Raw genomic sequence first — 13,569 nt, forward strand, 5'->3', positions numbered from 1 at the left:
GTAGATCCTTCCACTTTTTCTATATTGTTCTCAAACTATATTTCTTTAAAAATCACCAAAGCTGATTATACTTTATTTTGTTTCTTGTGCAGCATTGCCCAGGCTGTTTATCATGCCATTACCCATTATCTTAAATGTTTTAGTCTTCGTGTTTTGTCATTTTATTGTTTATTGTTGATGTTTTTAGTTTTCTATGTAAAGCGTCTTTGAGCATCTTAAAAAGTGCTCATTAAAGGCTGCAGTCACAATAAATGTGTGAATGTGAAGCTCAGTGGTTAAAAAGGTTAATTGGGAGTAAACATATTAGACTGATGGTAAGAACACGCCCCCTTTGATGCTCTGCAGAATATAAATATCAGACTTCCTCATAACTTAAGCTCAGTTGATATTTGAGAAAGATTTTCTCCTGTGAACCCAAAGACACCAGTTTGGCTGATATGTGCACCAATATTCTGGAAACCTGAGGGACGGTAAGACTTATTTAGATTTTTTTTACTCTGTTCATGCTTCATTTTGTTCTTCTTTTTATTTGTAATTTTACTGAATACAAATTTGTAGAAAATACAAAACAGAACAGCTGCCATGTTTGTTTTTGCACTTATAATGAGTTTCTCCTGCTGATTTAAGTCTCTCTAAACAAAAATAAAATGCAGTTGACAACAACTGTCCCAACTGTGATTTAGATTATTGCATCTTTAAGCTATATTAATAAGCATATTCTGAAATTGACCCACAGCTTAAATGTACATTTAAATAGGCCATATAGATGTAATGCAGAGTGCATTCATGTGGACACATTCAAAGTAATCTGTTATTATAATATGAATACAACTCATGGATGTAGTTACAAATGTTAAATGTTTTACTTATTACTGTAAAACTTTACAAAATGAAAGATAAATAGTAGATGGTAAAATTGCAAGATTTACATTGTTTATTTTAATTGTTTTTTATATTAAGTTTTTATATATTGAAGAGACAGATAAACAACAAACCCTTTTTGACCTGATACAGTGTTTGACGATGACATCACTGAAGATGTGCTGCCTCCTCCTGCCCCTCGCTGCTCTCCTCCTCCTCCTAACCATTGTTCCCACGGTAACTGAAGTGGTCAAGTCGATGTCGGACTGTCCAGGGTTTCTCCTCGACGAATCTCCACCAAATGTCCCGGGAATCTTGGAGGGAGGGAACATCCTGGACCAGAACAGATACAAACCCATTTGCCAGACTTTTAATAACAGCAGAAGTTTTGTGACGCTCTACGACACCAAGAACAGGATTCCAGTGTTTTCTGCTTACAAGTACACAGGGTCAAAGGGCAAGAGACCCAAAGACATTTGGAAAATAGAACCACAGGTGTGCTTTTTTTTTTTTTTCTCTGTTACTAATTCACAACTACATTATTATTGAAAGTATTATTTTTAGCTGATTACATTCTCAAATCTAAATCCATAGAAACAGAAAACAGAATTTTGAAAAATTCAAGTTTTCAAGATGACATTTACTGGTGTACTACTGCAAAAAGAATCACAGGACCACGCTACTATACTACTATACTTTACATGGCTCACGATACCAATAATATCACGATACAGCAATTCTGCAATAATCAATATATTGCTAGACAATCATAAAAACGATACATGTTGATAACGGTCAGACTATGAAAACAAAATGATGTGAAAAGGATAAGTGGAGGTTTCTCTCCTTTTTCCCTGCAGTTCCAAACTCACAATTCCGCAACACAAGATTTTCAATCTGTAAATCGAATTATTACAGAACTATAGAGCCAATACAGGTCCAGACTTTGGACTTAAACGTGTGCATCATTTTCCTCAAACTGCCTTTTCCTCTTTGGCTAGTTAACTATTATTTCAGTTTTCGTCATTTGTGTGTTGAGCACCACCTCGAGGAGCCATGAAGTAGCGATGCTGGGAGCAGGGAAATCTATCGAGAGCGCCTTATTTTCTTAATTAAAATCTAGATCTTTGAAGCCAGCGTGTACATTTTCGCTTCGCAGAAAGGACAACGACATATTGCCGTATCAATATTTTGTTCCACCCCTACTACCCAAAACTACTCCTCATCTGCCCACAGCATCTACTATAAACCTCCTCAGTATCTCTTCCTGAGCTTTCTTCCGCTGTTTTTTCCTGTTTAAGTTTGTGTTCACACTGCATGAGACTGCTGAGTCAATTTTAAATTGTAAAACTTTGTGTAAGCAATTGGTTATTGTACATTTAATCGACCCTGCTCTCATCAGTAACTTATCATTCCTATTGTTACAGCTTGAGGACATTACTGACATCAAGAAGATGAGGACATCTAATGACCAAAGGACCTACAACAACCAGGCTGGGAATGCTGATTACACCAACCAAAGTTTCGACAGAGGGCATTTGTTTCCAAGTTCTTATGCATTGACTGAAAATGATAAGAAATCTACTTTTACCCTTACCAACATTGTTCCACAGCAATCCACATTCAACCAGGGAAGCTGGAAACAAATGGAGAGCTGCATCAAATGTGTTCTGGATAAATACTGTTTCAACAACAATGTTGTTAAAGAAGGATTTTTGGTAACTGGAGCACAGCCCGGCCAAAACAACATGAACAACAGGGTTAATATTCCTTCCATGCTCTGGTCAGCATTCTGCTGCTACAGTCAAAGTAAGGGATGGCTAGCAAGTGCGCACTGGGGCGACAACATCCCCGAAACTGGAGTTACATATATGCAGACTAAGACCTTGGCAGATCTCCAGAATCAGCTGGGAACATTGACCTCAGTAGTGTTTCCTGGAACACAATGTCCTCTCCACACAACTATCACTCACTTATACCCAAACCTTAACACATGCTGTAAATGCCCACCAACCATTTCAACCACATCTGCCTCTCCAAGTTCAACATATGTTCCTCTTTCTACCACATCTTCCCCTCTTTCTACCACATCTGTGTCTCTTTCTACCACATCTGCCTCTCTTTCTACCACATCTGTCCCTACATCTACCACATCTGCCCCTCGTTCTACCACATCTGCCCCTCGTTCTACCACATCTGCCCCTCTTTCTACCACATCTGCCCCTCGTTCTACCACATCTGCCCCTCTTTCTACCACATCTGCCCCTCTTTCTACCACATCTGCCCCTCTTACTACAACATCTGCCCCTCTTACTACCACATCTGCCCCTCGTTCTACCACATCTGCCCCACTTTCTACCACATCTGCCCCTCGTTCTACCACATCTGTGTCTGTTTCTACAACAACAACAACCACCGCAACCACAAAGAAGAAACTGGTTTAGCTATAGGAAATGTTTCTGCTGCAGGAACTGGTTCAGCTGCAGGGTTCTGTTGCAGAAAGTGGTTCAGCGATATTGCAAAAATTGTACCTCCAATCATTAACATATCTACTCAAACTTCTACTCCTCATCCAAACATTAAGCATCCCGTTTTCACCACCGTTCCTAATACCACCGCAACGCCGACATCTGTTAAACCTCCTGCAGTTCCACCTAGAGTTATTTCTTCTGTTACAGCAATTACTGTTTCCATGTACTGTTTCTGTTGCAAATCCGGCCCCTCGCAGATTTTGATCCGGCCCGCATATCAATCTAGGTTCATAATACATTTTGATCCAACTAGTTTTTGTTGCTTTATCTGAAGTTTTTATCACTTTTGCCAACGCTTTTGGTGCTTTTTTCAGCATTTTGCCTCTTTTTCAGAAGTTTTTCTCACTTTTTTCTTTGATGGCTAAGTTACATTTTTTGGGGCTTTATGTTGACCAAGATGTAAGTGGGAAGACTATATGAGACATGCAATAATACAGTAAAAGATGTTTGACCTTGTTCCATTAAATAAAGCATGTTAATAAAATGTACATGTCTGGCCCTTGATGTGATTCTTTTTGTCCAGTGTGGCCCTTAGTGAAACTGAGTTTGACACCCCTGATGTAGCCCAATACAGATTTATTTCCCTTATTATGTTATATTGTGAAATGTGTCTGCTGTTTGAATTGTGTTTCTCATGTTACCTCAGAGCTTTTCTGTCTTAAACCAAGACCTCTAAAGAAAGCTCGGCAGAATCTACAACTTATTCAAAATGCAGTCGCCAGACTAAACAAAACAAAGAAATATAAACATATTACACCCATAGGTGTAGATAGAAGAGGTAGATTGTCCCCCCTAAATATGAAAGATAACCCGCTCCCCAAAAGAGGTAAAAATATTCATTTAAGAGACTCAAAACATGTACGGAAAAAATGAACTGTGTTTACTTTGCAACATCAGAGAACACAACAGAAGTGAAAATAGGGATTTGGAGCTTCTGGCTTTAAAAAGGTGTCATTCTATAACAGATTTGATGTTGAGATGAACATCATTCCTAAAAAAAAACGCACAAAACATGTGTGATGTTTTAAATATGCAGACATAAATTTCATACAGGGGAATAGTTATTTCCTTTACATAATAATAATAATTGAAATGAATAATTTGCATCATAAATTATTGCATTAGGGCACCTGGGTAGCTTAGTTGGTAGAGCGCATGCCCATATATAGAGGTTTACTCCTTGACACAGCAGCAGTGGGTTCGATTCTGACCTGCGGTGACCTCTCTCTCTCTCTCTCTCTCCCCTTTCAGGTCTTCAGCTGTCCTATAAAAATACAGGCCTAAAATGCCCCATAAAGAATCTTTAAAAAAAATTAAGTGTTTGACATCAAACTTTTAAAGATCCCACCCCCGTTCATAATTTGTCCCTATGCCTTTGATTACACCTTTACTCAAATCTCTGCATTTGTTGTCAGTAAGTCAGATCATCTATTTTAAATATTCCTACTGGTCTATGACAAAGAACATCTATAGATCTGATGTGCTTTCTCAGTATGCACCCTCAGGGACATTTATGGTTTCAGATTCAGGTCTGCTGTCCATTGTCCATTTTTTTATCCTGTCTTATTCCATCATGCAATTTGTAACATATTTAATGATTAGAAATGCCTCGTTATAGATTGCAGAGGTTTTTCTTTTAAATTCAAGCTTTCAGTTCAGAGTTGAACATCTTGTTTTATGGTTTAGATGAAATTGCCAGCAATCACTGACACTTGTGTCAAAAACCCCATATCTACCGTTTAGCAGAGCTTCCATGCACCAACGTGTTGACCAAAACAAAGCAACCAAATTTTAAACCACTCCACATGTATTACCATTAATTTACATGGCACAAACGGGATCAAAAGCCTAACGAGCCCCCCACTTTGTCACAAACATGGCTCTAGGTCATGACAAAAGACGGGGAAGTGACACAAGACGCCAATAGTATAAAGAATTTATTACAAACAAAACATATATATGGTTTCACTAACTAATACAAATGCAAAAAGTAACAAACAATAAACAAACAAAACAAAGAAACACCCGGGCCTCCTGTGTTTGCAAAAATAGGGCAAAGAAAAGAGGCGGGCTGAAGTCCAGGAAGCTGGGCCTTTATCTCCTGTGGAGCCCTGAGTCCAGGTTCTCCAAATCAGACTCATCAGCAGATACCTTGAACAGTTTCAGCATCTGGTTCCGCTGCAGGAACTGGTTGAGTTTCAGGATCTGGTTCAGTTGCAAGAAGTGGTTCAGCAGGAAATATTGCAAAAATTGTACTTCCAATCATTAATATTGTTCATCAAACTTTTACTCCTCATCCAAACAATCACCATCCCGTTGCCACTACTGTGCTGTACTCTTGTTGCTACCGCCTCAACAGGTCCTTCAGAGACTGTGTCTGTTGAAACCACAAGTCCTCACAACACTACTACCGTTCCACAAAAGGCCATTACTGTTCATCAAGCAACTACTAATCAACGATCATCTCTCATTGCAGTGACGCTGCAGCCACAGCTACGACTCAAACAGCTATCATTTCTGAGGAAAGCACTACCAAACCTACTGCTACAGTCTCCGCTATGCTTCCAACTGCCAGCACCACTTTCAATGGCATTACTGTCACTTCAAACTCAACTGATCCTCAACTTGCAACAGCCACCACTAACCTCGCAAAAATGACTATTAAGCCAATAACTTCTACAACATATTTGTCTCTTCCTACAAGCAGCAATGCTACTCTTTCAAGTGACAAGACTTCAGACTGCTCTGAACCTCAGACTGATGAAAGTGGGGATTGGGAAGAAGCTTTTTCCTAATCAAACTAGCACAGCTGCCTTTGAAACCCTAAATTCTTGTCATGCAACCATTAGTGTTCTTCAGTCAAACTCCACTAGTCCTCTAACTTCAATTACTTATCACATCATCTCAACTCATAGTCCACCTTCCCATTCAGCTCCTTCTCAAACCTCAAGCCCTCCAATGATGTTTAACCCTCCTGTTCCTCTTTTAAATTCCTCCATCCTCTGTCCTCCTATTACACAAATGTATTTTTCTCACTATTACCAGAATGTCCTTGCCTACTACCAAGTGTTATACTAATACCAGCAGGTGTTTTACGTTGAAGTATTATCATATTTTACATTATGTCCTAATCAAGCAATGATGGTACTAACTTTCAGTGGAAAATGTGGCATCTATTCTTATAAAATTAATGAATTTATCTTCTTCTTCAGTGTTGTTTTGAATTTTCTAATGAATTTCTTTGCCTCGTGTACATCATTTTAAATCACATCAGTGCTGAAAAGACGCTATGCAAATAAACTTGTATTGTTCAATATTAAAGTCCATACAAACAATATTTAAAGCTAGTGGATTTATTATATGACCAGTATCAAGGTGCACCAGATTGAAAACCAGCCAAAAGGCCCATCAAGCTCTACTGGATTGCCCAAATAGATCTGAGCCACAAAGACATAACTCAGTTTTTCCACAAAATAGAGCTTTATTCAACATCTCAACAAGCATCTTTGTTGAGCATTTTATAATACATATAGAAGTAAAGATGCATAACATCAGAAACTGTCATTCTTTACAGTGTTTACATGCAGCTAAGCACATACATCATTACTTTGAGACTGTCTTCCCCCAAAAAACTCCCAGAGGTCGTTTGTTTAAGCAGCAATTAAGACCTATTACCTCTGTCTGTACTGGACTATGGGGATGTTTTATACTTGGATGCCCCGTCTCAAAATGAACTGGACACTGTGTGTCATGGAGCTTAGAGGGTCATCACTGGTTTTACATATATTTTACTTTGTCAACACATACTTAAACACTGGCATATCTTCATTTGCAAGGCTATTTTAGGTCTACTTCCCTTTTACCTTCTGACTTACATCAGAATAGTACGGGGAGAGTTGTGTCCCTGTGAAATGGAAAGGGCTTAAATCAAAATGTCCACTAGATGGCGTAAGTGTCTCCCATTTGAGGACAACTCCCCAGAAGCTATCTAATCTAGATGATAATGTGGAAGCACAAAGCTTCATTCTATTGCTGTGAGTTGAGGTTGTTAGTTCGTCTGACCAGAGTTTGCTGCTTGTGTCTATCCCGCTATAGGACCATATTCACAGGAAAATATACTTTTGCTTAGATATCTTTTTTCTTCTTTTGATTGTGTTCTTTTTGTTTTAATTAATACTTTCTCATTGTCTTGTTAATTTATGAGCAAGAAAATAACAGACATATGACTTTCGGAAAATATTGTAACATTTATTTATTTTATTCAATAATACTCAATAACATTACACATTACATTTAGTTGTCAGGTCCCTGTCTTTTATGCGTGGGGGCAACAATTAGTTTTATATTTGGATCACCGATTGCACCTTAAAAGGTTTTGATACTACAAACATGGCTCCTTCTTTTTTCAGTGTCTTGGGAGCGCTGTCCCAGCATGCACTGGGACTTGGCAACGTCCACAGTGACAGGGCTGACATGTAAGAATAGGCAACCATTCACACTCTATGTGTGCTGGTAGCCTGTGTGAAGAAACTAGACACAGTTGGTAGTAGAACAAGCAAAGTAAGTTTCTAAAGGATACCAAATAACCAGCTGATCAGGTGAGAGAAAAAACATTTCCTTGAGAAAGGACATGGGTTTTTTCCAGCTATGATACAATATTTCCCTGATGTTGATGCCAGTCACAGATACCATGGATAAGAGAGAAACAAGGTGTATTGACGGTTATTTCCTCTCTTCATTCATCTCCTATCAAAGAACAGGAGCCACAGAAACTCATAGGGGATATTTGAGTTCATTTTCAGGTGAAGCATTGATTTGGTCATTCGCAAGACATTTAGCTTAAATTTAAACCTGACTCCCAACTTGGCGACTCCAGATCTTTACCTTTTGTTGTATCTCACAGCAGCTTAGTTCTATCCAATTGTTTTATGACTTTGTCAATCATGTTCTTCTTAATTATGTGTCATTGATTTCTGTTTTATAGTGGTTTAAAAAAAAATTATTGGGGTTCTACCAAGAGCCTGGGTCTGTCCGAGGTTTCTCCCTAAAAGGGAGTTTTTCCTCGCTACTGTTGCACTGGGGGAATTACTGGAATTGATGGGTCTTTGTAAATTATAGAGTGTGGTCTAGACCTACTCTATCTGTAAAGTGTCTTGAGATAACTCTTGTTATGATTTGTTATAATAAAAAAAAATTAATTTAATTGAATTTGGGGACTCCAGTCAAAAGCACCCGATTCCACATGTGCAGTTTTAATAGATGAAACTATTTATTGAGCTCATCTTTACCACGGGCCCTAAATTGAGTGTGGAATACTAAAAAGTATTACACACTATCAATGTGGGTGGGGGGTTAACACTCTGTCCTTTTGAAGGAGATACACAGAGATATCTAAATTAAAAAACCTAAAAAGTTACAAGAAGTTTAAAGGACTGGGTTAATTTCTATTATTTATTTTTTTTAAACTGGAATCAATGGATGGTGAGTAAGCTTTTAAGTACTAAGCCGTTGTACTTGGGATATTGGATATTAGCTTCAATGTGTATGAAAGAAAAGTGTATTTAGAAAAAAACTTTTACTTTTACACAACATGCAAATTAGCAAACTTTCCTAAAATAATTGCCTAATAATTCAGATTCAGATGACATACTTACAAAATAATGTTTTGAGAAGAAAAGTTAACATTCTGGTTGGTTCTGCATTTTAGTCTTGGCGTCCTATGACTCTAGTCGGTAGGCCTAGTCCTTAAATGTTACACATGTCGGTAGGGTTCCAACTGGCTACATTTGGTAGAAAAGTCAACGCTTTTTAAAATCTAAAGAAAAATTTTTTTTTCACTTATTGTTTTGCTGAAAAGGAAATGTGAAATGTCTTACTACTATCATGTCTGTACATCTAGGATAGAGCCAAGCTAGCTGTTTCCCCCTGCTTCCAGTCTTTATGCTAAGCTAGCAGCTGTTGTCTACAGCTTTATATTTAGGGAACAATAATAGGTATCAATGTCAATGTCAATTTATTTAAATAGTATGTTTAAAAACAACTGGGTTGACCAAAGTGGGATAATAATAAGGTCTGTTCATGTATGAAAGTTCAGGCATGAGTTAGCATAAGTATATGTGAGCTCATAGTGGGAAAATTAAGGAGGGGAAGTAAATCATTACATACATAAACAGATACTGTTGTTTCCAAAAACAGGATTGGAAATTAGTCAACGCTTATTGATACTTTCAATCACATGAGTCAGATCATTTACATCTGCTGCCTGGGATAAAAAAAAGACTTCTGCATTTTGACTGAGTCACAACATCTTGTGATCATCATGTGAGGTCAAGGTGGAGAGAGCCACTTGAGGATAGATTTATGTAAGCCCCCTTTTGATTTTGGTAAAACTTGAATAATGGATCTTTGCCAAACCTACAAAATAAATGAACAAAAAGGAAGGGGAGAAAAGATTGAAAAGAAACCTTTCTGCAAAGCCATTAAAACCTACAATTAGCTGAAAAAGACTAAATGATAGCCTATAGCAGGAGAATACACATCTTAAACTTTAAAATACTGTAAATATCAAATGGTAATGATGTTACGTTAAGACTCTCTCTCTGTCTCTATTTTGTTTCTCTCTATTTTCTCTCTCTCTAGTCTCTCTCTCTCTCTCTCTCTCTCTCTCTCTCTCTCTCTCTCTAACGTTCAGCATCCAACACGGAAGCGAGTTTAAGTGTCTGCTTAAACATTTTTATTATAATATTCATTGTTTGTCATTTCATTTTCAGTGACATAAAGTAGGCTAGAGGAAAAAGAAATTTAAAAATCGATTACTCACAACTGACTATAGGGGCATTCCCAGATTATCCCCAGTTTCTTTTCCTCTTTGAGATTTTTTCCAAATTGTGCATCATGTCAGGTTAAATATTACAGGCTTTCACGTGCATTATCTTGAAAGAAATTCCTTTCATTAACAGTAGGCCTACTGCATTTACAAGTTAAGTGAAATTATTTAGCTAGAGATTTAGCTAAGCTTTTTAATGTCCAAATAAGAGAAAATCAGTTTTTGGCAAGCAGGACACTGTATTTGGGGAGGTAGGCTATACAGCTTTGTTATTTTGTATTTTTTTTAAATGTGTTTAATGGCAAAAGAGATCCTGTAATAGGCTACAAAAATAGAGTCATGCGTAGTCAGTTTAATAACGTTAATTCCAGGCAGATTTCAAATGTGTTTCTGCGTTCAGATATTTACACTTGTAGGCTACAGTCAATTAGAGGTGATTGAAGCGTCCATTTTCAGATATGATTATACACTATGAGAAGGTGATAACATTTACATAGGCTATAGAGGGAGAAAGGAAAACAGTGTCACGTTGACCCACGCTGATAGGAGGATCGGGTTTCCTTGTAGTCTAGATCATAGTTGGCAGGGCTGCCAACTTTTCAAAAAACCTTGGCGTGAGATTTGGTGAGGCCAACCCAAATTTTGTTGCGTACAAAGCAATTTTTTTGGGCTCATTCAGCATCATTACCGTACAGAGAAAAAAAATAAAGTGTGATATATATAAAACACACACACACGCACACACATCAGTGGTTCTCAGTGTAGGGACCAGGGTCCCAAAGTTAAATTAACATTGGTCTACCAAAGGGATCTACTAGGACCACTGAAATTCTAAAGAATGAGAACCACTGATTTACATAAATTCTAATCCTTCAAAACTAAATAAATAGAAATAACAATTTTTGGACACCAGGGGGACTGGTGGCCAAAGACCAAACCTCATTAGTTAGGCAGTGAGGGAAAATCATTCTTCAATCAAGGTCTTTGCCCACCACAAGGTCCAGCAGAAAATAGACAGACAAATACCAACAACAAGACAAAAGACACAGCATGGCTCATTTTGTGCATGTGTTATATCACAGCCTTGTGCCCCACTTACGCAATTTATTTGGGAAAAGAGAACTGTTTCATGAAACATTTAATGAATTATTTACAGTTACATTTTGAGATGCACAGAGGTTAGAGAAGCACAATAGTGGCCCAAGGTTTCCCAGTATCTGACCCCCTGGTGAGCTGGTGCAAACATCTGGAGCGCAAACATCTGGACCAGACACAGCTGCATGGCCTGGCAACCCAATGGCATAGGTTTTGTTTCCAGATTTTGTGAGGAGACATATAATTTTGAGCATTAAACACTGAATTTTTATGCACCTATTTCTACCCTTTTCTACATCAATTTATGCTGGAAACAATTACAAATATAGAAAAATAAGGCCCTCAGGCATTCTGCATTACTTTCAACTATTCTCTTGTAGATCATCTTTTTCTAATTTAACGTTATCTCTGCTGAGTCAACACACATGTAGGCATAATTTACTCTTCCCTCCTCTTTTGCTCTTTTTTTGGGGAAGTAACATCTTTAACATGTGCATGTGGCACTTATTCATGTGAATCATACATTAATTAATTTTAATTAATTATTTATAAACGCGTCACTGCCCACAGCAGAGCAAGTCCACTAAAATTAACTGAAGTTGCTTCACTTACCAGCCGCGCTGCTCACTATTTTTACAGAGAGCGGACACAAAGCGACGGACGGGTCTGTATTGTTAAATACTCAAAGCATACATACCTCAAGCCGGGGAATTGCGTGGGGAAATGCGCCTGGGATGTGGGCTTGTGAAGTAGCATTGCAAATGTGAGAACATTTTGAAAATTCCACAGGCAGGGAGCGCTCTTGAACCCCCTCACCGTCTCTGAAAGCATAACTAGTCGATCACGAGTGGCTCAACGGGTAGATCTATAGATAAACTCATCTTTCAGGCATCTGACCGACCGAGGTGACACTTGACAGCTTGAGAAATCGGGGCTGTGGCGTTTGAGCGTGTGAAACCAATCAAATGCGTGTGAGAGTTGGCAGCCCTGAGATCAAGTGCTACTGTGCCAACTATTATTACTTACTGTTACTGTTATTATATTATGGCGAGTGGATTGTGTCATTCAAAGGATAACCAGGAGAAGGAGAAGGAGCAGGTTAACCTCCCCGTCGTCGCCAAACCGTGTGGAATTTTGGAATTGATTTAATAGGGATTGCAGACGAGAGACCAGCGGCGACTAGGCGGCGAGTGCGTACAAACATTTTCCGGCGGCGACGTGGCGACGGCGTATGTTAATAATTCCCATCAAATTTACACCTACTAAAGACGTCTAAACTAAGTACGTCGCCTTACAAACGTGTGAAACACACGCCTTCACTATCTAAAGACGTCTACGTCGTCAGGGCGACTTTTCCCCTAATATTGAACTAGAGTAAAGTATATTGTCATTGTTTAGATTCACATTTTGTTAGTGTTCTTTTGCTTACTTTCTGGTTCTTATGTGTCACTCATAATGTGTGGCTAATAATATCATCATGCTTATAAAAAAAGTATTAAACTGCTGAATGAACACTCGAAATGTCTCCATGGCAACAAGAGACAGATGCCGTTTGAACAACAATCATAAATAAAATAGCAATTTGGCATATTTAACCAAAATTAACAACAATCAGCAACTGTCTTATGCCTCCTTAGGACCGTAACGAAGGTATAGTCACAAGATATATGATCAAAATCATAAAAATAACTTGCAGGGAGCTTGCAGCCTTATTAGTGATAGTTGCGTCCACTTGTTACCCAAAATGAACGTCAATTCACTAAAAAAATACAAACAAATTAACTATTAAGGGTATTCAACGTTAAAACAAATATGAAGGTGCTTGATTGACATTTACCCATTACATAATAAATAAGTCAGTGATTTGGCTGGTCTTAGCTAGGCCAACTAGCTAGATAAAGAACAGAGAGCCAGCCCACACAGCGAGACCGTGGTGCCTTTGACTCAAATCGAATTTTTTTTAATTGGGGGTCTCTGCAAAGCTACTAAATAAAGAACTTACAGTATATTTCGGATTTTTATCAGAAACTGCTTTATTGGCCATGTAAGTGTAAACACAAGGGCATTTGAGTCTGGCTAGGTGTAGCTTTCAACACAGAAACAGACATAACGTTATGGCTAAAAACAAAGATAAACAAGGTAACGTTAAACATGAACGTTTCACTACTATGTAGGCTACATATATAAGTTGTATATAATAAAGTGTATACATGCATACATATCCACATACGTACATAAAGTTACATGTAAATAGAT

The 13,569-nt window shown here is 38.1% G+C and overlaps 1 protein-coding gene across 1 annotated transcript; it reads left to right on the forward strand.

Annotated features, from left to right (window-relative positions):
* The first annotated feature begins 394 nt into the window (after positions 1-394).
* Positions 395-3,621, forward strand: LOC114573917 (mucin-5AC-like). The gene is made up of 3 exons (XM_028606148.1): positions 395-470; positions 1,015-1,356; positions 2,289-3,621. Exons 2-3 carry the CDS (start codon positions 1,024-1,026, stop codon positions 3,303-3,305), a joined length of 1,350 nt encoding a protein of 449 aa, XP_028461949.1. The 5' UTR covers positions 395-470; positions 1,015-1,023; the 3' UTR covers positions 3,306-3,621.
* Positions 3,622-13,569: the final 9,948 nt, after the last annotated feature.

This window comes from Perca flavescens, chromosome 19 (genome assembly GCF_004354835.1).
Source record: "Perca flavescens isolate YP-PL-M2 chromosome 19, PFLA_1.0, whole genome shotgun sequence".
NCBI lineage: Eukaryota > Metazoa > Chordata > Actinopteri > Perciformes > Percidae > Perca > Perca flavescens.

What these genes read in the sequence shown, in the direction of transcription:
- LOC114573917 (XM_028606148.1), top strand. Translation starts at nt 1,024, where the DNA reads ATGACATCACTGAAGATGTGCTGCCTCCTCCTGCCCCTCGCTGCTCTC. An exon ending in TTTGGAAAATAGAACCACAG is followed by an intron (nt 1,357 to 2,288) that starts GTGTGCTTTTTT and finishes CTATTGTTACAG; the next exon opens with CTTGAGGACATTACTGACAT.